General features: G+C 36.5%; 4 protein-coding genes and 1 long non-coding RNA gene across 8 annotated transcripts; 1 reads left to right on the forward strand and 4 right to left on the reverse strand.

Annotated features, from left to right (window-relative positions):
- Window positions 1–2,148: 2,148 nt before the first annotated feature.
- On the reverse strand, window positions 2,149–3,793 carry LOC111796566. Of its 3 annotated transcripts, none has more exons than XM_023679261.1 (2): window positions 3,033–3,793; window positions 2,149–2,305 (listed from the first exon to the last, which is right to left on the reverse strand). In XM_023679261.1, exon 1 carries the CDS (start codon window positions 3,686–3,688, stop codon window positions 3,074–3,076), a length of 615 nt encoding a protein of 204 aa, XP_023535029.1. In that variant the 5' UTR covers window positions 3,689–3,793; the 3' UTR covers window positions 2,149–2,305; window positions 3,033–3,073. The 3 variants fall into 3 exon arrangements, with proteins under 3 accessions (XP_023535029.1, XP_023535012.1, XP_023535021.1); XM_023679244.1 differs by lacking the exon at window positions 2,149–2,305 and adding an exon at window positions 2,437–2,733; XM_023679253.1 differs by lacking the exon at window positions 2,149–2,305 and adding an exon at window positions 2,437–2,739.
- Window positions 3,794–5,584: 1,791 nt separating this feature from the next.
- LOC111796545 (homeobox-leucine zipper protein ATHB-13-like) lies at window positions 5,585–7,375 on the reverse strand. The gene is made up of 3 exons (XM_023679215.1): window positions 7,064–7,375; window positions 6,584–6,963; window positions 5,585–6,239 (listed from the first exon to the last, which is right to left on the reverse strand). Exons 1-3 carry the CDS (start codon window positions 7,200–7,202, stop codon window positions 5,841–5,843), a joined length of 918 nt encoding a protein of 305 aa, XP_023534983.1. The 5' UTR covers window positions 7,203–7,375; the 3' UTR covers window positions 5,585–5,840.
- Window positions 7,376–12,535: 5,160 nt separating this feature from the next.
- On the reverse strand, window positions 12,536–16,232 carry LOC111796552 (binding partner of ACD11 1-like). 2 transcript variants are annotated; one of them, XM_023679234.1, is made up of 5 exons: window positions 15,983–16,232; window positions 15,682–15,757; window positions 13,846–13,956; window positions 13,306–13,737; window positions 12,536–12,878 (listed from the first exon to the last, which is right to left on the reverse strand). In XM_023679234.1, the coding sequence occupies exons 1-4, from the start codon at window positions 16,096–16,098 to the stop codon at window positions 13,309–13,311; spliced, it is 732 nt and encodes a 243-aa protein (XP_023535002.1). In that variant the 5' UTR covers window positions 16,099–16,232; the 3' UTR covers window positions 12,536–12,878; window positions 13,306–13,308. The 2 variants fall into 2 exon arrangements, with proteins under 2 accessions (XP_023535002.1, XP_023534995.1); XM_023679227.1 differs by lacking the exon at window positions 12,536–12,878 and having other exon boundaries at window positions 13,003–13,737.
- A 1,897-nt stretch (window positions 16,233–18,129) lies between these two features.
- Window positions 18,130–18,803, reverse strand: LOC111778915 (transcription factor PRE6-like). The gene is made up of 2 exons (XM_023658925.1): window positions 18,612–18,803; window positions 18,130–18,538 (listed from the first exon to the last, which is right to left on the reverse strand). The coding sequence occupies exons 1-2, from the start codon at window positions 18,747–18,749 to the stop codon at window positions 18,386–18,388; spliced, it is 291 nt and encodes a 96-aa protein (XP_023514693.1). The 5' UTR covers window positions 18,750–18,803; the 3' UTR covers window positions 18,130–18,385.
- A 6,593-nt stretch (window positions 18,804–25,396) lies between these two features.
- On the forward strand, window positions 25,397–26,351 carry LOC111798886. The gene is made up of 2 exons (XR_002815737.1): window positions 25,397–26,000; window positions 26,159–26,351. It is a non-coding gene; the product is annotated as an uncharacterized LOC111798886 (long non-coding RNA).
- Window positions 26,352–27,060: the final 709 nt, after the last annotated feature.

The following is a 27,060-nucleotide window of genomic DNA, read 5'->3' on the forward strand; positions in this document are numbered from 1 at the left end:
CTATAATCATTCTAGTTTTTTGGTGGCTTAATCCACCACTTCAAAACTCTTGGTGTGTTAAGGTCTCAAAAGCAGGCTCAAAAGAGGGGGAGCGTTTTACCCTACAAATAAAGCTTCCCCTTTTGCTTCAACATAAACATAAAGACAAAAGCAAACCCAAGAGTACAAAATAACTTTCTACACCTCTTTTTCCATTTTCTTGTTCATTATCCTTAATCATCTCCCTTTTTATCAATACTAATCTTGCTTTGTTCATCTTTCAAATATTAATCTCTCTTTGTTTTTGGTTTTTGGTTTTAATTTCTTGATGGGTTTGGAACAATATATAACTTAGGCGGATCCCATGTTAAAAAACCAAAGGACCCACGTGTGGAACAGAAATCAGAGTGTTGTGCAATGATAATTTGATGCCTACCCATTGAGCTTTTTATGTGTATGTTGGGGTTGTGTGTTGCTTGGGGATTCCAACAATGTGGGCACCCCATTTCCTGGATATTGGAGCCACCTTTTTAAGCTCATTCATATGTTTTTCTTACACTTCACGCTCTTGCTAAAGAGAAAAGTTCTGGGAATCCTATGCCCTTTTTTGCCATTTCTAATACTCTTACCCACTTTCGTTTCACTGTTCAACAAAATTAAAAAAAAGGGAACATTTCACTGTTTATGTTAAGTCTTGATGTTTGTATATCAGTGTGCAGACAGTTTGTATTCAAATCCCACTACCCCAAAACTCCAGTCTCCACCTACTACACTGAATACTGTTCCCAATAATCAACACAAAATCAAATTCCATTGATGTTTTTGGTTTGTAATCATGTCTTAAACTTGGGGGCACACTGCTCCACCACTGCATAATACTCCCACTTTGGATTAATAACTACAATATCTAGAAAGATCATTGTATGATCGAACTCCCATATGCAGAGGATTTGGTTTCATTTGGAGGGCTTATGTTAATAAGTGAAGTGGAGGTGAGGGCCAGCCCCAGCCCCAGCTCCAGCCCCAGCCATGATGTTGTTGAAGTTTCAAAGAGAAAGAGAGGATGAATTACACTCTGTCAAGTTAGAAAAAATGGGGCAATCTCTTTATCAAAACAGAGCAAACAGAGCACACTGAGTGAGCCTCTTTCTCCCATTTCTGGCCTGTGACTTGACACCACCTCCCATCACTTGTTCATCTTTCGTCCCCTCCAAAACCCACACTTAGGATCATTTATTTACTTAAATTTGTGCCTTTTCTTCTGCAGAAGTCGGATAGACAAATCCTGAAACATGGTCAAAAGTCTGTATTCCCACCAAATTTTGCTTCCTGGGGCTACAAAATTAAGCATACAATTTCCCCCAAGCAACTAAAGTAACTCACTTTCTTGATTCTTGTTTAGTTTTTCTCCTTTGCTTTAATCTCTCCATTTTAGATAATGAGCTTTTAGCACTTTTAGTGGATGTGGTAAAACTCATACCTCCAAGCATGTTTATATGATTGAAAGAGGGTTTTGATTGGGCCATATCTTCATCAAACTTAATTCATATCTGTCAAATGAAATGATTTGGTTTAATTTTGAAGGCCCGAGGAGGGTCCCAAATATGGGTCTCTCCTCTTGAGTTTCAATGGGGTGAAGTTAAAAAGTTGGCAATGGATGGCCTCCTCTTTTTCACTACAAACTGCAGACTTGCATGAAATTTAAGCCATTATTACCATTTGAGCAAGATTTTATTACACACTGTCACAGACGTCGCATTCTCGCCTGTCAGTTGTCACCGGCAGTCGTTGCACAAAGTTGTGGGTTAAAATGGGGCAGGACTTTATTATGATGATCACTATTATCAAGCCCCATATCATCTCAATGATTATTAATAGGCCTACCACCACCAAGCTACCCATTTCTTCAGTTACCTTGCACACACCCAATTCTTGGGCTCAGATTGGGCTATGAGATATGTCCACACCATAACACATTTGGGTCAGATCAGATGCTCCCAGGTTTGTTCCTTAACAATGGCTTCTACGATTTTATTACATTTCAGTTCAAAGCATTCTACTACTTGTGGATGGATTGTGCTCGTATAGTTTTAGAAGTCATTCCAAAAAGGCCTTGAGTTTGGAGGAATAAGAGACTGGAAAGTTTTAAGCTTTATAATATGCACTTCTAAAATGGATGAACTCAAAACTTTTCTTTGGTTTTGAAATTTGAATGGAAGTCCAAATGATGGTTAAAGAGCATAATGATTTGACCTTCAAAATGATAGCCCTGCCACAGCCCCAACCAGGTAAGCTGGCCTTCAAAATGATAGCTCTGAGTCATGGACTGTACCAAATCAAAATTTTCAGTTCAAATATATATATTGTCTTCAACAGTGGAGTAGAGAACATTCTTTGTTCCAATTTTGTTTTTAAATTGGTAAATTATTGCGGTGATTTGGTGATTAGAAAGATTACTTACCTAATCACAGTGATGCTTACAAACTCCATAGATTTTGAAAGCTTTGAACTGTTATAAGGATTATTAAAGAACCTTACGAACTATTAACAACATAACTCAATGGGTTACGTTTACATTTCTTGGATTCAGTTTGATTCAGATTGAAATTCTGAACACTGGTGATGTCCTGCCATGGTTGTCTCTAGATTGAAGGATATGGGCGAGAAGATGGGTTGTGTTTCAAGATAATGGCTATTCATTCTGTCCCTAACCTCTCCAAGAGCTTCACTTCATCGACGGTTGTTCATTAATTCCTAGATCTCAAGCAGTTGAGTTTAATTTTATCAAGAACAGAGTACATTTACTTCAATAATTTGAAGGATTATAGAGCAAAACGCACAAAACATCTCAATCCGCTGCATTTGTTACTTTCAAGAAGTAATCATGAATTCTTTGCAAAATTCAATACAGAACTGTATATGAAATCTAGTTACCACGTTTTGATACACATTTTGAAATGATACACATTTTGAAATGATACACTCTCCATCAGAATCCCAAGAAGAAATTGAAAAAATAAAAAATAAAAAGAGTAGAAGTTAGAATTACGTACATATCTCTCGCAAAGAAACAGAAGAACTGAATCGGTGGTGTCTAAAATCCTTTAGGGCCACTCTCTTTTGGAACAGCCGGTTTATCAGCCATTGAGAGACAGTATTTGGCGATCTCTCTGAACTTGGGGACGCTCCTAAGATCCACTTTGGTGCCGTCCTTGAGAGTGATCACAACGTCACCCCATTCCCCAATGAAACGCGGCACCACCTGAACGTCCTTGATCACCTGGTACGAGAAATCACTTCTGTCCTCACCCGTCAGTCCTGAAATGACCGTGACCCGCAGGTTGGTGAATCTGTACCTGAGGTTAAACGCCCTGGAAACTGCGGCCACAGTTAAGGGCAGCCATAGAAGAGTAAAACCCAGAAGAAGGTTAGCTACAAGGTCGCCATAGTGAGCGCCCCCGTCGAAGAACACGATTTCCTCGGCGGCGTTTTTCGAAGCGGCAGCGGCGGCGCGAGAAGTGCTGGTGGAGGAGGAGGAGGAGGAGGAGGAGACGAGGATGCGGGTGGTGGGTCTGTTGAATTGTGTCGTGATCTTTGAGGGGAAATTGTATAACAGTGGTCGGTGGGTAGAGGAGGAGGAGGAGGAGGAGGAGATGACGGCGGCAGCGGTGGCGGCGGTGGGTGAGAAGATGGAAGTAGAGGCGGCCATTGAGGGGCGTTATCCGAAACTGTAAGGGGAGAAGTGAAGGAGAAATGAAGGAGAAAAGAGTGGGAAGTGATTGAAGGATGATTTTGAGATCTCTTGGTTTCCATTGGTCGGAAGATGAACAGAGGGGACCTCAACTTGTGGTCATTGGCAGAGTGCTACTACTGGATATTATTTTCGCCACGTGGCTGAATAATTATTATTTTAAAATAAGCTTCAAATTTATATATTTCTTTTAATACTTGGGAGTACGGCTATCTAACTTAGTGGGCTGACAGCCCAGTGAAATGATAGGCCCAATTTGGATTGTTACTGGGCCTCCAAACATTTAACATCCAGGTCCAAGTCCAAGGCTCGAGACCCTCCAGCAGCATGGAGTGGTGGTGTTGGGCCATCTAACTTGATATGAACCAACCTACATCAATCCTACCATATACTTCAATGAACATGCGAAGAAAAAGTTGTCAAAATTATCGAAAGATGTTTCAATTCATGGCAAATCGAAGAAGAATGAAGTTTGATTGTTATAGATTTTGGATGAGTTACAATTTAGAGTAATTTAGAGTTATTATATTTCAAGACTTTTTATTTACTTTAGGTTACATTTACATAAAGGTTAATTATGGTCGGTTACAACTCTTGGAATGCCTTTAATAGTTTCATTTTTTTAGACTATATAAAGTCATGCATGTTGTATTTGTAAGCGAAAATATAGTAAAAGAAGCATTTGTGATTTCTTTAGCCAATGTCTAAGTTTCTTTGCAATTATATGTAGTTTAGGTTGCATGTAGAATCATTCAAGCTCGACATGATCAATCTTGCTTGTAGAGTGATTCGAATCTCAAACAAATGTTATTGCCTTGAGATATTTGATCACAAGAATCATTCAAGCTAGACATGATCGATTTTGCTTGTGAAGTGATTCGAATGTCAAACAATATTCTTGCCTTCAGATATTCGATCAACAAAGTAATCTGAATCTTACTCCACTTGCACTGATTTCCACATATCATAAGTAGTTGGATTTTCTCTCTTCAATGAACTTGATGCTTGCTTTCAAAAGTATGTTTATATTATCTTTATTAGTATGAGTTCGTTTTGGAAAAATCAAAAGCAAAATTACGGTAACATATTCTCAAGGTAGACAATATCATAATAGTGTGAATGTTGATTATTCTTTGGATTGACGGGAAAAAGAAAGAGAGAGATGGAAATAGGTAGGGAAATGGGTGACAGAGGGGGGTTCACATGAGAGCTCCCAAAGACACTGAGAGCTGTAGTTTTCATGAGTTTGATACCCCATTTTGATGTAATTTTCTTTGGTTTCATTTGTCATGATAAAGAAAAACTCGCCCCCCACCATGCGTCCATTTCACGACAGCGACCATTTCTCCAACTTCCTTTGTTTTCTTCTACCATTCTTCCATCTCCTTGTCTTCTTTTCAACCTTGGGATGTGTGTTTTGATTCCCTTTTCTTTCTCTATTTCTCTCTTTCTCTCTTAAATGTTATTTTTAGAGGAGACCATATAGCAGGCAGGCAGGAAGGCAGGCAGGCGGGTTGGCTTTTGATGGGTAGAACCATCGTCCACCGTGCCCATGCACACCCAAATCATTGCAACCCAGCTCACTTTATTGACACACAAAACTAAGCCAATACCCTTTTCATTTTTAATGAGATTACGTCCATGCTCCTGCTCTCTACCTCCAATCATCAATCTCTCAACATTAATTATACCTTTTCATTTTTCTTTTCTTTCACCCAGACATGCTATCCATACTTGCATATATATAGATATAATAAGAACATCTTTCAATAACCGCCACCTGAAAAAAAAAAATATATATATATATATATATATATATATATGTATTCCATTAATTTATACAATGACAAATAATTTAACACCAAAAAACACAACCCTTCAAGTTGAGATCTGAAAGAAGAAGATAAATGAAAGATAGAGAGAGAGGAAAAAGCAGGACAGCAACTTGATATTTCTCTGAGAAAAATCCAATTAAATTAAGCATATTAATATTATGACATTATTAATATTTCTTTTTTTTTTCTTTTTTTTTTTTCTTTTTTTGATATTATGGGGAGGAGATGAGAGATGATGATGAGATGATGAGATGATGAGATGATGATGATGATGATCAGTTGAAATGTTGCTGCTCCAACCAAGGCCAGAAGCCAGAGTGATCATCCATTCCACAGAACATATTGGACAAGCTGGTGTTTTCTTCTTTGGGCATTTGATGATGATGGTGGTGGTGGTGGTGGTGGTTGTTGTTATCAAGTTGCTTTGGTGGGTCTGATGATCTTGAGGAGGTTTGAAAGAGCTGAGCCAAAGCTGGAGGCCTCAAGGAAGACGTGGGAAAAAGAGGCCTGTTTGTTGGGTGCTGATGCTGATGAGGGCTGTCGATGGCAGGTGTTCTTGAGATGTCCAATTTAATATTATCAGAGCTGTTTTCACTTCTGTTACTGCAAGACCCCTCTGTTTCTTTGTTCAGGTTGATTGATTCTGTTGGCTCTCTACTTTTTAGTCCCATTATCTGTCCCCCAACAATTCACACTTTCATTCAATCAATTTCCTTCAATATAAATATATATATTTAAAAAAAGAAAAAAAAAAAAAAAGAACTCCCATTTGCATTCATATGCACCTTTTGGGACTCATCATTACCATATTTTTGCCTTCAATCTAATGAATAATCATTCCTCACACTTAGATGCATCGCAGGACAGAGAAATTTATTCATCGTGGACTAAAATTAATATCAAAACTAAATTTGACCATTCCAAAAAAGGAAAAAGAAATCTAAGCTTTATGAATGATCAGAGTTTCAGAAAGGCTCCAAGAAGTTGAAAAGGTAATAGAATGGAAAGAAGTAATTACCTCTGCTTGAAGCTTTTGGTTCTGGGATTTGAGGGCTTCGTTATCTGATTTGATAGCTTCAAATTGTCTCTTGAGAAGATCGTAGTCTTTCTCTAGCTGCTTAGTCTTCCACCGAGCCCTCCTGTTTTGAAACCAAATAGCAATCTGTCTTGGCTGTAGACCAAGGGCTCTAGCCAGCTGCATTTTTCTCTCAGGCTCAAGCTTATTTCCCAGTTCGAAATTTTTCTCTAGTGTTTTCACTTGCTCCATGTTGAGTCTCCTCTTTTTCTCACCTGCCTGTGACCCATCATCAGAAAATTCATCCTCACCGTTATTTCCTTCTTCCACCATTTCCGCCCCTGAAAACGACATGGATCGTTTTCCTAGAAATGATGCAACTCCTGCCAAAATAAAATTGTTTAAAACCCATGTCAAAGATGAAACCTTTTAAGCAGAATAAAAAAGGATGGTATCTTTTTAACAGAGATGATTGAGAAATACCATGAAAATCTTGGGATGTGCAAGAAGGAAGAATTGGGTTGAGAGATGGAGGAGAAGAGTGGTGATGATGATCATGATCTTCATGGGAAGTTTGTAGCATGAAATTTGCTGGAAAAAACGCCATCCCATTGCTTGTCATGGCGGCCGTAGCTGCGATCTCCACCGTGTGCGGCCAGAATCTTGTCTTTTTAATGGAAGTGGGATTGAATATGAAATGGGTTTTGTTTTTTTTTCTTTTGTTTTGGAGGGTTCACTTGGAGAAACACACAAAATTTGAAAGGCAACTTGGGTTGTTTCAATTAATGGAGAGAGGAGAGATGGGAGGCATTTATATGAGAAATATTGGGTTGTACACCATATCAGCTGGGCTCGATTATTTCTTCTCTCTATATAGTCTATAGATACGTATAGAGAGAGAGAGAGAGAGAGAGAGAGAAAGAAACGTGGGATCTCAGTTCTTCTTAGCTTCGTATTTGTGCTGCAGGATTCTCTTTTTCTTTTTTTTTGCTTTGGTAAGGCCACGAATACAATCTTACGGAGATGTATAAATCGGGCAGGTTTTAGTCACAAATTTTCATCCTGTACGGATATTGAGAGAAAGCTAATAATAATTGAAATATGAACACCAAACAACAGTTGCTGCAGTAACTGAAGCACTTTCTTCCACTAATTTCAGATATAAATTAAAGAGGGTCACAGAATTGAAGATCCTGATCTTAGTTAGTTAACCCAGTTTGACTTGTGTCCTACTTTATTGCCACACCCAGCAGCTCAAGTCAGATTTCCATCATTATCTTGAATCAGGAGTTAAGAGTTAATGGGTAACTTTTTTGAAATCTTTTTGAAGAGAAGGAATGGCAATTTCCACGAATCTCAATGAACAATGCATGGCAGACGTATGAAAAAGAAGAAAAATAGTTGTTAAAGCCTTTAAATGAGGGGGGGAATCCAATTTTAGGCTGAATATATAATTTAAAAGAAGCTCAACTCAATCCAAAAGCGTCCACTTTCCTTTTGGTTTAGAAGAAGAATGTAAAGTAAAAAAAATTGGTTTTGGTTTGAAGAAAGAGGTAAGTTAAGAGAGGGGGGTGGGGGCAGGAATCTAAGGGATGGGTCCGGAGAAAGGGTGGGCAGGGGTTGCTACCTAACCCACCAACAGGGTATCGTGCAGCAGGACCAACCTCTTTCCCATCATCAATCTTCCCATTTCTTTCTTTCTTTCTTTCTTTCTTTCTCATGTTTGAAAGGGAGAGAGTTGAATGTTTACAAATGAAGATGATGGATATGAGAGAAAATAAGAAAGGGGAGTGGAGCAGTGCATCAGTGCAGAGCAGTGGAGCTGCTATTACGCCTTCCTTCCCCCAATCTGATGTCTAATGTTTGTCCATTCCCAATCCATTTCACTACTGCTCTCTCTTGCTCTTCACTCTATCAGTATCACTATCCCCCCACTGCCTTCTTTTGTCCTTTTCTCTCACTTTATCTTCTTTTGTATTATTATTATGTCACACTCTCATCTCCATGCAAATCTCTCTTGCCTTTTACCACTTTTCACTTCTTGCCCACCATACATCTAATACTATTTCTATCATATAACTTGAAGCAGAACAAGTTAGGCAACACGTTTAAGTACGGTAGCTTAAAAAAAAAGTTCAGGGTTACTATCCATACTAATAAGTTCTATAAAAAAAGTAATCTCAGGATGAATGAGAGCTCATTAGAAATTTCTTTTAGGGAATACAAAACATATTGAAAAGAAACTCAACTCGACTCAAGCAAATAGTGTATCACATGGGATGTAGAGAGAATGTTGGAGCGTCTAGGTGCTAATATCCATATTTTGAATCGTGGCGTAAGTATTGCCAATATAGAGTATTAATTAATATTTTCCGTCCACACATGACATGTGCACTTGAATAGTGGTGTATAAGAATTTCAACGACTCAAAACAATGGAGTGTATTACACATTTGGAGTAGAAACATACCAACCTTAAATTCTCTTACAGGAAATGAGTTTGTTCTAATATCTGTAATCCGTTTCATGAGATCAGGTTGATTGAAATGGGTTCAAGGTTATAAAAAAAAAATGACGAAGAAGCAAATTTCGCCATAAGAATCGCCTTATTATTGTGTATGATTGAGAAAAAATGAAGGTGGGGCATTGTGATTTTGTGGGGAGAGGGGGAAAGAGAGAATGGATGCATGAGAAAAGGAAGGAAGGCAACAAACACACACACACACACACAGAGTACAGTAAATGCAAAATTGAATAGCTAATTAAACAGGAAGTTATCGACCCTCAAAACTCAAAGCCCACTTTTTGGGCAATATTTCTTCTTTCTTCTAAGTTGAATTGATTCCATAACGTACATGGAAAGAAACACAGACCACATAGGACCCATGGAAGCAATTTAAAGGCATCATTCATATCATAAACAGCTAAATATTAGTGGGAATTCTGCAGCCACAGATTTGTATGCACATTTCATCTAACTTTTACCCACAGTTGTTTTTCTCTGTCAAATCTTCCATCACATGACTTAACCTCTGATAACACATAAAATTCAATAAATAAATAAAATAAATGAATCAGAGCAGCCACACATGAACACGATCTACCTTGATTTTGGGGATTATATATATATCCACTACTTCATCCTAATATTTGAGAATCTTTTGTCCCCATCAGTGGCTTCCTATAATAAATTTTTAGATAGTCAAAACTGTTGTAAACATGAAAGAAATGGAGGGAGGGGGGATCCCATCAAAATGAAGGCTAGAGAGGTTAGCAAATAGGGGACGTGGTGATGTCGTTTGAATTGGTGAGGATGAGACTGAAAAGAGGTCCCATTGAGAAGGGGGAAGAAAAAGGAAAGGAAAATAGTGAGTTTGAAAAAAGAGATTGGGCAGAGACAAAGGATTCTCAGCTGCATCATCACATGCCTTATGAGTTGGAAGCTTTGCAGTGCCCCATTGGAATGGGGTGGATCCATGTTCTTCCCCCACCCCTGTTGCACATTTTTTTCAAATATTTCAAATAAAATAAAATAAAAAGAATTCATTTTTAATTAATAATCTGAATCTTCTCCTCCACATGTGTTCATGCTTCTGTTGGTGTATTCAGCTGACACTGATTGATCCCATGTGCTTCCTCTCTCTTACGTCACTCCTTTTCTCTCTCTGGTCTTTTTTTTCTAATAAAACTTTTTTTTAAGTTTTCTGAATGCTTTGCTTCCTATAAATATATATTCATTTCCCCTTCCACTCAGGAAGATATGCAGCGATAGGGATTCCCCAACAACTGGTTTAGTTTAGATTACAGTTTCTGCAACAATAATAAAAAAAGAATGATTATAATAATGACTAATGGCTAGAATGGCACTCGTAATCTTAGCCATTGGTTTGGTAGGGACAATTTCCTGATTGGTTTCAACATGTATGAACAGTGAGTTTGTTTAGGATTCAAAAAGTGTTCTAAAAAGATTTTGCTTTGCAGATTGAAATGAACAATTGTTGTATATTTATATTTGTATTGTATAATACGGAAAAGGGAGGGATAGAAAGTGGCTTTAACCATTGCTACTACCTTATTTATATGGAAATGAAAATCTTCCCAAGTCTTTTTTGTGTCCAATTCGTCAAACAAGTGGAGTGGATGCTGTTCTTTCTTTCTTTTCAATTTGAAGAATGCTCCAAAAAAGCTGATTTGTTCATTTTTTGCATCTCAATTCATATCCATCAGGGAAGTCATGGAGATAATTTGGCAGGTTGTTTGATGGTATTTAAGCCTGATCTTCGGTCATTTTAATGTCACTTGGATTAATGGCTTTACCTATTCATATCGCCATGGATGATGATGTGACCTAAATTCTTGTTTGGATTCAAAATCTGTGTCTTAGAGTACAGAAATTCAATTCCATACATAATTGGTAAGTTTTTCATGTAGTTCTTGCATTCTCTCTCTATATAATTGGTAAGTTTTCCATGTATTTCTTGTATTCTCTCTTATCTGTAACAAAACTAATCAATTTGAGAGATCAAATCTGGATTGTGGAGGATGATGTGAGAAATTTTTTATGGATCTAAATACAGCATCACTTTTCACTTTCCCACTGTCCTCCCCTCTCGAAGGGGAAGGTACTTATTTTATTCAAATCCATCCCTTAAAGCAGATGGCAGCTGTTTTCTGGCCATCTGTGAAGAGATGGCTATTCATGCCGTTGGGGCCCTTTGCTTTGACAAAGGATTTGGAATCCTTTACAAACATAACGTAAAATGTAAGAGAGGAGAGGAAAGGGAATAGAAAAAGAGATGGATAAGATTGATACATATATGTGAATATCTTATAATATATTAAAATAAGGTTGACGTGAACCACAAATTTTGTTCTCTATAGTGATGAAGAACGTTATGTCCTTCCTTCACTAACATAAAGGAAGATGAATCAAAGGCTCTAGGCCTCGGGATTCTTTCATCTTCGAGAAAGATGTCGACAAGCGAGACACATAACACAGCATTCTTTGGGGNTTTTTTTTTTTTTTTTTTTTTTTTCTTTTCCATTTAAGAAGCGGGTTTTAGAAGCTAGGATAAGTTTAGGGTTTTGACCTAATTAACCAAATCTGTGGTCTAGAATAGACAAACTGAAGTAGCAAGCTGCAAAAATAGAAATCTAGAGATCTAAAAACATGGTTTATGGTGGTCTGAAGTCTGATCTCACTTGATACTGTTGATGGTTTATGGAAGATGAACATAACGGCAAGATGCAGTGTGGGTAAAAGGAGGAGAAAGCTGCTGTGTTGGTCAAGAAGAGTAGGAAAGGGAGGCAGGAGTCTCCTTTGGAGAAACAATGACTTCCCCCCTACGTACTCAGTCAGTTTCAAAGCACTGTTATTTGCTAAGACCCACACCAACAATCGCACACTATGACTGACCCACCATTCAAAGGGGGTCTGTCTCTTAACCCATCACAGCAACAAAAAGGTCCAAATAGTTCCGAAAGGACAATTATTTCAGATACCCCCAAAAACAAGAATTTGTACACTACAATTGCCCCAACATAATTGGTCCTTCTATCATCATTTTCTGTAAAAGTCAGAATATACAAGCTCCTCCTTCTATTTCCTTTTTTCTTTTGGTGTTTATTTCCTTTTCCAACTCCATAATTCTCAGTTAATAACGTTTTTGACTCGACTAACTCAGGTTGAATATTTCCCGGATGTGCTTTGGTTTGTCAACAGTGTCGGCTGTTTCAATCCGAGTAAAATGTCCTACTTTCTATTTTGTTGGATGGGATGCTTTTCAACGTACTACAAAATGGTTGAACCATACAGGTAAGATGCTTTTTAATAAAGAAGGGTCCATGATCATTTCTATTGAAACTATTTATGTACTTGCAGCAGATGATGTGATCGATTCCGACCACGACAATACAGCCACGGTGTGTGGGAATATTGTGCAATGCATGATTCAAATGTTATGGCCGAGACTTGATCGATTAATTAACAGCTTAGATATAACATTCGAGTTTGTCCCTCGTGTTGCCTAAATGCCAAGAATCATATAATACAAATGCATGTTCGATGTCTACTTGATGAGACCACAGTCCACAGTCCACAGCAGAAAATTGAAGAGCATACCGACCTGTAACTTGCAGGGAGCTATTGCCAGATGGAGCGAGTTGCAAGCCTCGGACAATTACAGCTGGAAGAAACTATCCAAGGCGGCAACATCATGAAATTGCATGCGGGACTTCATTCTTGTTGCGCCCGAATCAAGCAGACATCCATATGGCCTCCCAGTTAGACAATCAACAATCTAAATGAACCAAATAAAGTTTATCAAATTCGAGCGCAACCCAACTAACAAATTGGTTACGGAGAAGAAGACAATCTGTAAGCAGCAGGATTGTAAAAAGTACAATTTGGGAGACCTTTCCAAGAGTGCTAAAAAAACAGATTTGACTCCAAGGATACTGAATTTACAAACTGACAAACGACTCAATATAGATCATCTCTGATTGGATTTTACCTTATTTGGGGTTAAAATTTAGCAAACTTGTGGGGTCAAATGACTAGTGTGATTGAACTCTATGAAACGTAGAGTTTATACTTATACGTACAGCTTTCAGATGAATGTACGCTCTGATAAAATACCGGTATAAACTTGCAAAATTTTAAGGTAGTAAGTGTTTAACATTTTTTTTATATAATTTATTTACAATGGAAGAGTAGCACTCTCTAACCCATTAATGCTCAACACCACGACTACCCAAGTCAGCAGCAACTTTGGCTGCTCGATTCAGGGCATCGGACACGAAAAGAGCTCCCCTAGAGAAGTAGCCACTTTGGACCACGGTATCGGCAGCGGCAGCAGCTGTTCTTCCTGTGGCTGATATAGCTGATTTGGTGGTCTGCAATACGTGGTACTTCTCATCCATGGTTTTAACTGCTTCAAAACCCGCACCTATCATGTCAGTAAGACCAATTCTATGACTCAAATCTGCTACCTTAGCTGCTGCGGTTGCTGAGACCTGATGAGATTCATCAAAGGTTTTGGCTTTGGTTAATGCATCTTTGCCCAGCACGTAACCCATGGACAGCATGGTTTTGACTACTTCCTGGGCCATGGTCACTGCGTTACCAGCGCTCGAAATAAACTGACTTCTTTGTGCCGACTATAAGATGGAAAACTCATCAACTAATCAAAGATTGTCAACAGGAAGAAAACATTTGCAAATTGCAACAGGTAGGAAATATTAATGAACATTATTTTTGACACTTACAGCAGTACTGTCTTCTTCATGGTAACCGGAAGGCCTACTCCAGAAACCAAATTCATCATCAAAATGTCCCCACCGTGTTATGCACACTCGTTGATCTACAATTGTTGCACCCTGCAATAATCAGACATTGAACTATTAAAAGCATGATCATTATTATCAGGTGGAAAACAAAGGATGAAAAGTAACGGCCATTGTCTCCTTAGCGAAAAACTAATGGCATGAAGTGATCAGATGAATAAAGGTATGTTCAACATCATTAAGCACATGACCAGAAATGAACGTTGATTGAAAACCCCAAACCACGAACAGAATAATCAAACTAGAACGTTTGATGCTTACAAACTGAAATGTAGTATCCGTACAGAAAATCCTTTATAAATTGCATCCAAGAGGGTGTTCATCTGATGTTGTTCAGATTACATTAATAATTCATACCTAAAAACAACGCAAATTTGCAGCAAAAGAGAAGATGGAGAGATAAATGTGTCTAGCAGATTATTCAACAATAACTATGGATTCAACAATAACTATTAATAACTATGGATTCAACAACAACAACAACGTTATTATCTCCAACCACAGAGTACTCAACAAAACAGCTACAATGTTGTTGTCTCTCTAGTCATAAATTCTACAACAAAAACAACGATGTTATTGCCTATAAACAGAGATTCAGCAGCAGCAGCAGCAACAAAAACAATTATGCGATTTTGTCTAATCACAGATCCAGATTTGTCATTTGCCGATGGTTCAGATTTGTCTTCATTTTTATTATTATTATTCTTCTTTGTATAAGAAGATTCAGATTTGTCATGTGCCTTACATTTAAAAGCCATGTCCGTACAATGATAAACAGGTCCACTTTTTTTCAATAGAATGCTTAGTTATATCCATGCTCATGCTTCTAAGAACATTTCAACGGCATATTCCTATTATGGCTTCTTCAAGTTTCTCTCTCTTTCAATTATTTTGATTCTAATAATATTATTGTTGTAAGCACACTCAATAGGTTTTCTTCTCTAACAAAAGACCTTACTGAAGGAAACGAAGGAGCCCTTCACTATCAATAGGAATCCAGTAAAAGAGGGACTCAATCATCTACAAAGGAAACCGGCTGCTTCATGAGGAAAGACAGAGAAATCCTTCACCAAAACCAGATGAAATGTTCCTTCGTCCAAGGAACCCAGAGAAAATTGAACAGCTTTTCAATTGAGAAAAGAAAAATGCCACTGCCATTCTTCTTAGAAACGATCATGGACCCTTCTTTATTAAAAGGCATTTTTCCCTGTATGGTTCAACCATTTTCTAGTTCGTTGAAAAGCATCCCATCCAACAAAATTGCCAAATGAGCCACATCTACACAAGTTAAACATGTGTTTCCAGAGTTTTTTTTTTTAAAAGAGCGATTCATTTGGTATTGTATATTAAACATGTGGTTCAAAACAAAAGAATGCAGTTTTCACTATAAAAATATTTGGGCGCATCTTCAGCTATACCCATTTATTGTATGGTTGCACGTGACAATTCTTTTTCTAAATAATTTTTAATTTTTCAGCTTTGTGGTTGGAGTGGACTGCAAAAATATGGGTGCAGCCCAGAACCAAAGTATTCCTATTTCACAATTCTATCGATGCCATGCATTAAACCATATTCTCCGGATTCTCGTTATAAAATATGAGAAGTCAGAAACAAAATTAAAAAATATAAAGATCACGAGTCTATATGGTATCAGCGCGCGCGGGAGCATACCCTGTAGCTCCAAATAAAAAGTAATGGAAGAAGAGAATGAAATACTGTATTGTAGGCCAGAAGCATAAATGGAATTGAAATACTCACACTCAGTAAGCAAGCAGTCTCTTGAGAATAAGCATCTTTGAATGTCACATAGGCAGTGCAGGCATCTTCACCAGATCTGTTTTCATAAACCAGAAATCCATACACCAAGCACTTTCGAAAAAGAGAAAAGACCATAAATTTAGGGTGATCACCACTAAACAGCCACTACAAACCTAATCACGTTTGGAAAAATCTATGACATCTTTTAAATACGACTCGTTCACCCAATAAGATGCAAATATACTGAAATTACGGACTCGAGGAAGTGAAATTGAATGCTGAATACGGAAGAAATGATTACCTAATAATCTCAACGAGCTCGATTGGGCCACAGAAAGCGAAGAAATCGAGGACATCTTTCTCTTCGGCTTTAGGAGACAAGCCCGTCACTTCGACCGTATAACCACCAGGGCTCATATTCACGCAGCAAACTTGATTCGCCTGTTCTTTCGTCGAAATATAAAACTTGTAGAGGAGACGAGCAAGTGGAGTTTCAGAGGACGAAATCTCAGAAGAAAAACTCGAGAAAACTCCCGAAGAGAGGAGGCGCCGAAACGTCCACCGCCAAACTGAAGAACTTTAGACGACAGTGGGCTGGGTTCGGTTGGGCTTGTCTGGGCCGTCCATTCTTCAGATCATATAATGGGCCTGGCTTGATGGGTATTTGGGCCTACGAATATCTGGGCTATATAAACTATGTTTATTTCCTAAAATATTTTTTAGTGCTATTCTACCTATTATATTTAAATAATATCTTTTGAAAATTCCATCCTATCGTTATCATTATCACGCATTATGTATCCCTATTGATAGCTCTAGGTGCAGGATTGTGTGTACTCCCTATTGACACAATAGAACCAGAAACAAGTTAGGACTAGGGTGATAAAAATAGGGTGGCTCGACGCAAATTTAGGTTAGGATATCTCCAGAAGACCGAGCACCATATAATCGTGAGCGACGGTCAGAGGTTAGAAACCTTAGTGCTCACACGAGAAACAAAAAGAGCATGATAACTAAACAAATAAAATAGGGAGAGGAAAGACCCTTAAAAGCCACCTAACCACTCTAAGAGCTTAGTAGACAACTACGACCGAAAACTGATCATAGAAGCCCCTTTAAGCTGCAAGTAGTGTGAACGGTGTCAACAGGTGTTCTACTACTCTTTCCACTTCAGTAATAGAACAGATGAGCTGATATGGAATGGATAAGGGAGTGTGGGTCGTAGATTCATGGTAGAACCCGTGGTTCCTAATACATGACCAAATAGATGTAAAGTTGTTTCTAAGAGGGAAGTGTGAGACCTCGTTAGATAGTCCAATTACTGGATGGATCAAGGGAGGGTTGCACTCACAAATGAGGTGACTTTATGGTTCCGTGGAAGGCGCCAACTGACCTCCCATGGATGATGTTCCAACTAAAGAATATCATGAGTCATTCACTTTACAAGCATAATTAGCTTCTAAGGTTGGAAGGATATAGTGACCCTTAAGAAAAGACTGGACTAGAGACTCACTCACGATTTTGAGATAAACTCAAATGCTCAAAACGCACCAAAAACTAGACCCAAACATTATATAACCTATTAAGCCAAGAATGCAATCAGAGCTTATAAATAGGTTGCTTACTTAAGTACATGATGCTATTAGTGAGGCAAGGATGTGTTCGGGAGCATAGAGGTCACATAGGGGAGTAGTCGCTTGGCATCTGTCGAGTCGTGTTTTCTTTTATAGATGGACATTTCTTGATCACCCAGTATTAAAACTTGTAAAGAATTCCTTATATTTTGACATTGTATTGGCAAGCAATTTGAATGAGATTGATGATATCCTGTTGTTCACTGTTTACAACAAATGGGAGAGTGGTTGGAGTCTTAAATACTCAAATGCTTTAATTTATTCTTTGCTGTGTTGTAGCTTTCAAATATATTTGAAACGGATACCATAAATATGGGTCGCATATATTTTATTATACATAATTGCACACTTAAATTTATAAATTATTATATTTCCATTTTCAGACACAACATCTAACACGAATAAAATAGAATGGTTTGTTAAAAGACAAATTTTGATGCAGCCAAAAGTGTGACATATCCAGACCATGCTCTCCACTACACAATTATGATTAAATATGTTTGAAAAATCATTCATAAGACCATATTTGTATACCTCTGGTTGGGATGAAGTGGGTTAGCTTCAGGTTTCCTTTGATCAAGGAAGGTAGAAGCAAACCCAGCACGTTTTAATGGTTCAAAATATATGGGAGTTTAATTTCCTTTTATGGGGTTATAAGCTTGCCACCACCGTCTGAAATTTGTTTCCTTTTGACTATCACTGTTCCATCGCCCTTCTTTCATGCTCTATCAAATTTTTGCGCATTAAATGAAGGAAATGCTATATATTCAACCATGTTTATCCACCCATCTTTTATCCCATTTAAATCTCAACAAAACCTTATGATAATTAAATAAACATGATATTATCATCACATGCAAAACCTTATAACATACATTATGGAACAATATAAACTTCTTCTCACCGTTGATAATAAAAGTTATATTAATTAATTAATTAATTAATTGCATGGCGGGTAAAGATGGAGGGTTTGAAATAGGTGTGTGTAGGGAAATCCACATCTGAGGCTTCACTGCTGAGCACCAAATTGTGTATAGAAGAAGAAACCTGGGATGGAGTTGTGATACTCATTACATAAGTAAGCTTCTAAGTATGGCAGCCTGAGCACTTTCAGGGTCTGTGGACGCCAATAGCTCTGATAGTCGCTCGCTCAAGTCATCCACCTCTCTTTCTAAGCTTCTTATGAAGTTGCAAGTCTCTTGTAGAATCTTCGAAGCTGATACCTACATCCCCACACACGTTAAACAGTCTAAGTCCACTGCGAGCAGTTATTGATAAAGAAAAAAGAGAGAATACCGTGGAGGAGGAGGAACGTCGATTACGAATCTGAGGGATGAGTCGGTGTAATTTGGAGATTAAATCAGCAATCTGGTGGTCAGAGATGGTGGTAGAAGGAAGAGGGGAGCGTCTAGAACGGGGGGTTCTGGTGGACATTTGTGTGTGTGTGTTTGAAAAGTGAGGGAGATCCAGAGAGGGCCAGAGGGCAGAGGTGAGAGAAAGGCAGATGAAGAATTGTTGGAGAAAGGCGAGCTAAAAAGGGGATTTATATTATGAGGAACGGTTCAGACTCTAACGACCTTGATCCACCGCTAGCAGATATTGTCTTCTTTAATCTTTCCTATTCGAGCTTTCACTTTAAGATTTGTTCTACTCTCCAATCAATATGGGACAGACCCTCCATAAGAATCTTAATAATCTTATTAGACAAACAGATATGGGAGCCATGAAAACAAACCCCCAAGTGTTGTTAAAATTTGTAATCCACTATTTGTTGGGGTCGAACCCGACAACTCTACCACTTCCTAATACTGCTTGCTTATTAAATAATAAATACATTTTATTCCCATTAAAATAATAATAAAAAGCTGCATGCGCCCATAGCCATACCGTCCCTGCTCCTTCTGTCTCCAAACTGGGGCTATAACTTTCAACTTGGTTAACCCTTTTTTAATTATTTTTGTATATATATATCTACTAAGTGTAAGCGGGCCTCCCTGTGTCAGCTTCAGAGTACTGGACACCCATGTTATGAAATTAATTACTTATTTTTCTTTTTCTTTTTATTTTGGAGAAATTAAAATAACAAGGATTTTAGTGAGGGACGTCAAAATCAGAGATTAATATGGAAGTTTAGTCCGACATGGAAGAAGAGCTGTGAATTGAGAGGGATGAGGTGTCAAAACTTGTGCATGATTAGCGAGGCATTATCCATACATTTCGCCATACTCTACGATTCATGGAGCCCACTCGACACACCACGTGGCATCTACCCATAACCTTAATTTTCGGAATTGATTATGATAACCCTCTTAGTTCTTAGTGAGTTGGTAATTTTTGTTTTTCAAGAGGAGAGGGGTGTGTGTGAAGTGATATATACCCACCACCTGAAATTAAATATAATATAAAGATTTGTATTTTTTTTAATAAATTATGGGACCTGCAATAACTGGGAATGCATGTGGGGGATTGGGGATTTTTGTGTTATACCATATTAGAAATGGGTGGGAAGGGGTGAAATATTTAGATGGAAGGGAAGTGAAGAGAGGTAGGGCATGGGGGCATGGGGGCATGGGGGCATGGGGGGGTAAGGAAATTTGGTTGTTGGTTGATGGTTGAGGCCTTGTTTTGTGGCGAGGAGGCCCGCCCGCCAGGCGCCAACCCTTTGTACATTTTTGTGAAGGTAGGGCATTGGGTGTCATAAAGCGTTTAGAGCTGTTCCCCTTACTTTTTCCACCATCTCTAACAATTTGTTTCCAACATATTGGACCGGGATAAGCTAAAGCTTTTTTTATTATGTGGAGAAACCCAACAAATTAAAGGCAAACCCAACAAGTTATGTGTGTTATTTAGCCCCATGTGCCCATGTCCCCTCGGCTTTGCTTAAGACAACTCAATCCTCAAACCTCAAACTGATTGGACTGTCCATTCAATCAACTCTCCCTTCAATGTCCTTTTAACTTGTTTTCTCCTGAAGCGCCAACCCACCTCTTGTTGTAGCCCAAACTGTGCCAACCCTCTCTCATTCTTCCATGGGCCAATGGGCCAACTAACTCACTCACCCACAAGTTCTCCCAATATTGTGTTATTCCGTTTTGTTGAGTGGAGCGTGGAACAGTTCATAAGTGCGTGGGATTTGTTGGGCCATAAAATGGCATATTTGCAGTGAATTATTCTGCCAACATTGGGCTTCTCTCCATCATTAATTTCCACCATTCAGATTCATTTTCAATCAAAATCAAACTGTTCTTGAGGAACCAGATTCCAATACCAAAACTCAAAACCCCAATTCTTTTGCGCCTCAAAAAAGTAGCTTCCCTTCTTAAACAACTCACCACTTTTCCTCTTCCTTTTCTTTCTCAATCCACAACAGTTTCAGGTATATTTAAAAAAAGAAATAATAAATGGGTCCAATAATTCAAGTGTGGATGGAAGCAAGATAAACAAAAATAATAGATGTGGTCGAGTTTGTCGAGTTAGGTTAGGTGGACATTTTGGAATGGATTCTATTTCACGTAAAGCTTATAAAGTAATTCAAAAATGGAGCATTAAGGAAGAAGGGGGGAGCCAAAAATTATAACTTTAATTTAATAATATTAATATTATGTGCCAAGAATAAAGTTGGGTGTGTGTAGCTAGCTAGAGAGGAAAGAATTTGTTGCACTTTGCTTTTTTGGTTGCTTCCTTTCAATTAATTACATTTCTTTTTTTAATTTCCCCTTTTTCTCCCTCTACTTTCACAACCAATTTATTTATTTTAATAATATTATCGGGAATCGCCTTTCCTACAAAAGATCTAATCTCAAGCCACGTGTTTATCAAACGAAGAAAACTGAGTAAACCCATGGTAGAAAAATCTAAAACGCTATATCTGTCAGTCAGCTCAACAACATATACGCTCAAACAATATCTCAGCACATAGGGTGGGTTATGTTAATGTACATTTAGATGCGCTTCTCTCAAATCACGAAAGGAAAGATGGATGTCGATGTCCATGTCCATGTTGATGCCTATATCGGGAATTTAGTGTCTAAAATTAAAATTAAAAAATTTAAATGAAGTAAGTTAGGAATATATTCTAAAGTGTTGGGTAGCATCCATTATATTAACTGCACCTGTAAAAAAGGGAGTTGATGAAAAAAGCATATAGATTTGTTGCAATTCATGGAATGCAACAACCAAAAATATTATACGATTCCGTTGTTGAGTTGGACTTTTGAAGCCATATATGGTTCTTCTTATTTTTACCCATTTCTTGTCTACATCGCTTTACTATTCTTATTATACATTTTTAATTATTACCTAATTTTACTCATTTACCGCATTATTCATTACTAGTATAGGTTTAAATCTCAACATTATTATATTGTCGGATTATTGAAAAAAAATATACCTCGAAATTTGGAGGGGTTTATCACTTATCACCTCAATCTAATAATTCTATTAATTAAATTACGTAAATCAATTAAGATTTCTCCATAATATAATATTAGATTTAAATTAAATGGATTAAAAGTTTAAAATTTAAATATTGATATAATTATTAGTTTGGGCTTATATTCCATCTGTTTTTTTACCGGGAAAGAAAAGTAGCTTTCGGTCAGGTAGAAACACTTTATAAAAAATAAAAAATAAAACTCACGATATGAATATAGAATGATCGTAATAATTTATTATGTGAGAATTTATAAAATTGAAAATGGGGTTATTTGGGAAGGGAAGGGATTAAAAAATAAACAAAAAAAAAAAAGAAGGATTAAGATAAAGAAATAAAGAAATAAAAGAAAAGTGTTGGGACAGGGTGCATTGAATTGCAATTAGTCATAAACACCTTTCTCACCGTCCAATAATGCTTCACATGACCACACAAATGAGGGACAGGTGGCAGGCAATGGTTGGAGAATGGGCTCCTCGGTACCTGAGTGAGGTGGATTATTTCAAGTGGTTAGTGCACGCCAGAATCTTTTTTGGCGGGGTTGAATGTAGTCCAAGTTGCGTGGTTTTCAAGTTTGTTTTCCCTTTTTTCTTTTTTTTTTTTTCTTTTTTCTTTTTTTTTTTTACATTTTTTACTCACTACCTAATTCTAATTTAGTGACCTAATTTAAATACTTGCATATTAATATCTCTTTTTAGAATCTGGGCCAACCAAAGTTTCGAATAAATTAAAATTAAATTAAAAACAAAACAAATTTGAGCCAATCGAGAGAGTGCAATTAGGCTTTAAATTAATTAATTCTGTGGCTCTTATTTCGACACATTTACCTTCACAAAACCAATTAACATACGTTTAATATTAATTAACCAACACAACATACATTTTGTAATAATTTCTCTTTCTTCTTTTTTTTTAACTATTTTTTATGTAAATATCTCTTACAATTTGAAAATTACCAAAATTTTATTCCAACCGCAATATTTTTTTTTTTTAAATCACTTTAATAATAATAATTAAAAAAAAAAATCATTAGACATGTTGCTCTGCACGTGTAAACAGTCAAACAGCTTTAATAGAAGACAATTGCAATTTAAAATAATTTATTCTTAATTATTTAAATTAAAGTGTAGTATTGGCAGCAGTGATCAAGGTTTACAAGACTAAATCTGAAAGTTAGGATTTAAAAAATTGAAGGGCAGATTAATTTCTTATTTATTTAGATTTGACATTCTTTTAGTCCAAATATCAATAATTTTATTTATTTAATAAAGAAAATCATTAAAAAAAAAAACATAAATTGATAATGTGGTTTGGTGGTTTTGAAATCAAACGATGATGTATTTAATTCTGATAATTTTTTATAATCCATTTATTTAATTCGTAATGTGCATCGTAAGTGTAGAGCTATTATTATTATAATAATTTTGCAACTTCCAAAAAAAAAATGGTTTTTGGAGAATCGCCCATCTTATCATATTAAATAAACCAACTTTGTTGCATCGCTAAAATTCAATAATGTTTTTTAATTTTGAAATCTCTTACATAAATTCCTACCACTGCAACCTTACCACTTTGATTATATAAATATATATATATATATATATATATATATATATACATTCATAGTATATATGGTTATTGGATATTTCATTGATGTAAAACCACATCATATAATAAATATTCGATATTAATTTTTCACTCCATTTAAATGATGGGCTTATATTAAAGTCTAAGAACATAATCTAACAATTAAATTCACATTAAAGCTATAAAGTGCGTCCCCGGAATTTTAACTTTGAGGAAATTTTGGGATAGTAGGTTTAGGCTTTAGGGTGAGGAGCCATAAATTTAAAATAACGTTAATAATGGATATATTTGCCCCTAGTTATGATTCATAGTATTTTACCTAATAAAATGTCATGGATTTTGTATTAAGTTGATTCCTAAATCTAGTTGGCTAAATAAAGTAATGTCAGGTTGAGTACTGGTAAATTGTGTATCTCGACTGGAGAGAGACTTTCATATTTATACTTGTCTCATCTAATATCATTGTCGAATACATACACTAGATTAATGGTGTCAAGATGGATCTCTAGCTAAGTCTAACGTCTTCTCTCAAGATAATTTTTTTTTATATGATAGCTAGTTTGAAACGAGGTTACTTTGATGGCTTAAATTTTAAATGGTATATTTGAAATAAAAGAAATTTAATTATTTTTTATTATTTATTTATGAGTTGGCGTGATTTATTAATACTTTTTAAATATCTAAAAAAAAAATTGAAATTATGTGGCCAATTAAATTAAGAGACTTGTAGGACCAAAATGATAAATAAAACACATGTATGAAATGTCATAATATTAGGTTATATGAGCCTAACTTATAGGCAAATGTCCCATTCATTTTGTAAGCTTCTTGGTGGTTTAATTTTGATTCTCTAGAATGCGGTACCATAGAACTTTATGATGAAACTATACTAACTTATTTTCAAAAGAAATTAGGTCATACAACGATAACCACGTTTTAAAATTTTATTTTATTTTTCAAACTAAAAAGATAATTAACTAATTATTTTGTTTTATTTTTTTGGTGGATAGATAATATTTATATTTAGTATTTAGAAATAATGTAATCTATAATTTGTAATTTAATTAATTAATTGGTATTAAGGGAGAAGCGGGTTGCGGCCGAGAGAGGCGTAAGGGAAGAGAAGTGGGTTGGGTGGACCCAAAGCCGAAGCGTGTTATTGCCTTTTTTAAAACTGTGCCAGCTAGATTCAGATAATGTTCACTTTTTAAAAAATAAAAAATAAAAATAAAATTCCAAGTATGACCATGTAAAGCAACGCGGGGTTGGCGTGATTAGCATGGGTAATTTTGGTAGTTTCCACCCAATTTAATCTTGACGGTGTGTAATTAGGGTTGGAAATCCGATGGGAAACCAATTTACACGTGGTTTAACTTTATCCGCCTATTGATTTTGACTAATACGCGTCACGTTTTGTTTGTTCCGCCCAATGAATCGGTTCTTAAAAATGATTAAAATAATACAGTAATTGTAGTTTCCATATAATCTAAAAAATAATAATAATAAATTGCCATTTTAGTCAAATACGATATGGTTAAGAAAAAAAAAAAAAAAGGAATTAAAGAGTAGGGAGCATAAGAGAATATGACATCAAATCAAAACAAGAATTAAATAATTAATAATATGGTGTTTGAGAAGGGTAGAATGGTCATAATGGGGTCCCACTATGTACATGTCCACTCATGTTGTCTAATTTCTCTTGGTTGGTTAAAAACAAGAAGCATATTTTATTCTCAAATTTCCACCTTATTTACATTACGGGTTTACCACTTGCCCTTCCAACCTTCCCACTCCTTCCCCCAATGCCTTTTTTCTATCCCCATTGTTACACGTTTTTAATAATAATAATAATAATAATAATAATAATAATAATAATGACGTAAAAGCAGTGTTTTAATAAATAAATGGGATTAGAAGGGGAGGTTATGGAGGGTTGAGTTGAGTTTACACGAATGTCTTAATTAGTACTCTGATTATTCAGACTAATATGAGATGGGGTTTGACTAGTCAAATCCAATAATAATAATTTTTAATAGTGAGTGGTCCATTATGGTTTAACAGAGGAGATTTGAGCAATAAGAAAAGCGGGTGCAAGGGGAGTAGATTTAGATCTTGTGCACAGTATCCAATCTCCTTCAACCCAAATTTACCGGGATGTCCGTTAAATTTGACTTGTGGAAGAATATTATTTAGTTAACCACCCGCGTGCCGCCGCCTGAGTGGCGGAGTACCGGAGAATTATCTCATCTTTTTTTCTTTTTTCTTTTTTTTTAAAAAAAATTTATATGTGCGTACATTTTGGACTAGAGTGAAGGAAGAGAGTCAGTGACCGGGCGCCGCCGGTTGGACAGAATAGGTTGCCGACTTCTGGAAAGGGCAAAGAAGAGAGGAAAGGAAAGTGGAGAGGGAAGAAGTGGGTCCCACAACCGCCTTTTCCCGAGTAAATGTATTTATTTTTATTTATTTTTTTTGTTGGTTTAAGATCAAATCTAAGTGAGAGTCAGAGGAGAGAACAGAGAGAGAGAGAGAGAGAGAGTCACGCGGGATACACAAAGTGTGATTTGCAATAATTTAAGATCGGAAAGACGAAAGACGAAGACGAAGAAGAAGAAGAAGAAGAAGAAGAAGAAGAAGACGAGGAGGAGGAAGACGAAGAATATAAGCAGGTATTTGTTTTTTGATTTTTTATTCTTTTAATTTGTAAAGAGAGGGATAATAAAGAGCGGACCACATAGGAATTTCAGAGCTCGAAAGCCAAAATCCAGAGCCTCCATTTCCATCGCCGCTCATTCCTTCTCTTTCTCTCTCTTTCTGGGATTTGCAGACAAAATCCATTGGTTGCAGAAATACCAGAGTTTTTTTTTTTTTCTTTTTTTTCTTTTTTTTTTATTCTGCAAGAACAGATAGACAATACAACACACTCAGTTCGTTGAGTTTTTTTTCAAATATTCCAATCAACGCTCTGTTTCTTCTGTTATCCATTATTAAGTAATTCCCCCTCTTCTCATTCTTTCTTATAGAAACTCATTCATAATTTGATTGTGATTATGCCCTTATCGTTCACAGATCTCTCGATGGCCCAGATTTTGATTTCTTGATTTCGACGGTTTCTTCAATTGATTCGAATTTTCTGGGTTTTTTTTTTCTCTAGATTTTGAGATCCTTTTTCTTTGTTACTATTTGATTTCAAGGAAAGGGTTGCACTTGGAAGCTTATCGTTTCATCCTCTCTGTTCCTCTGTTTTTATTTTCCTCTCTCTTCAATTTTTGGTGGCGTTTTGGTTTCTAGGGCGAGTTTTGCGACATTGTGTTGTTAATTATATTAATTTTAAGCTTCGAATTGAGAAGATTGGGTGGGCGAATTGAGCGCGATAAATTTAGATTGTTTATTATTTATTACTTGAAAAGTTTGTGGAATAGCAATAGCAATAGCAATAGCAATAGCTCGGGGTTCTGGGTTATTTCACGATTTGGTGATGGAAAAGTTAGGTTTCTAAATCTGTGGCTTTCATCTTTTTATATTAAAAAATTTATAGTTTTGGTAAAAAAGCTGCATTGGGTTTTGATTATATTAGCTGCTGGTTCTACCCCCCCACCCCCTCAAGTTTTTTTTAGTGGAACCTGGGCTTTGATTTTTGATTCTTTCTAGCTGTGGGATTCTCTTATTTTTATTTTTTTGACTAGGAAAGAGAAGGAAGAACACATCGGATCGGAAAGGAACTCTGAA

This window comes from Cucurbita pepo, chromosome LG01 (genome assembly GCF_002806865.2).
Source record: "Cucurbita pepo subsp. pepo cultivar mu-cu-16 chromosome LG01, ASM280686v2, whole genome shotgun sequence".
NCBI lineage: Eukaryota > Viridiplantae > Streptophyta > Magnoliopsida > Cucurbitales > Cucurbitaceae > Cucurbita > Cucurbita pepo.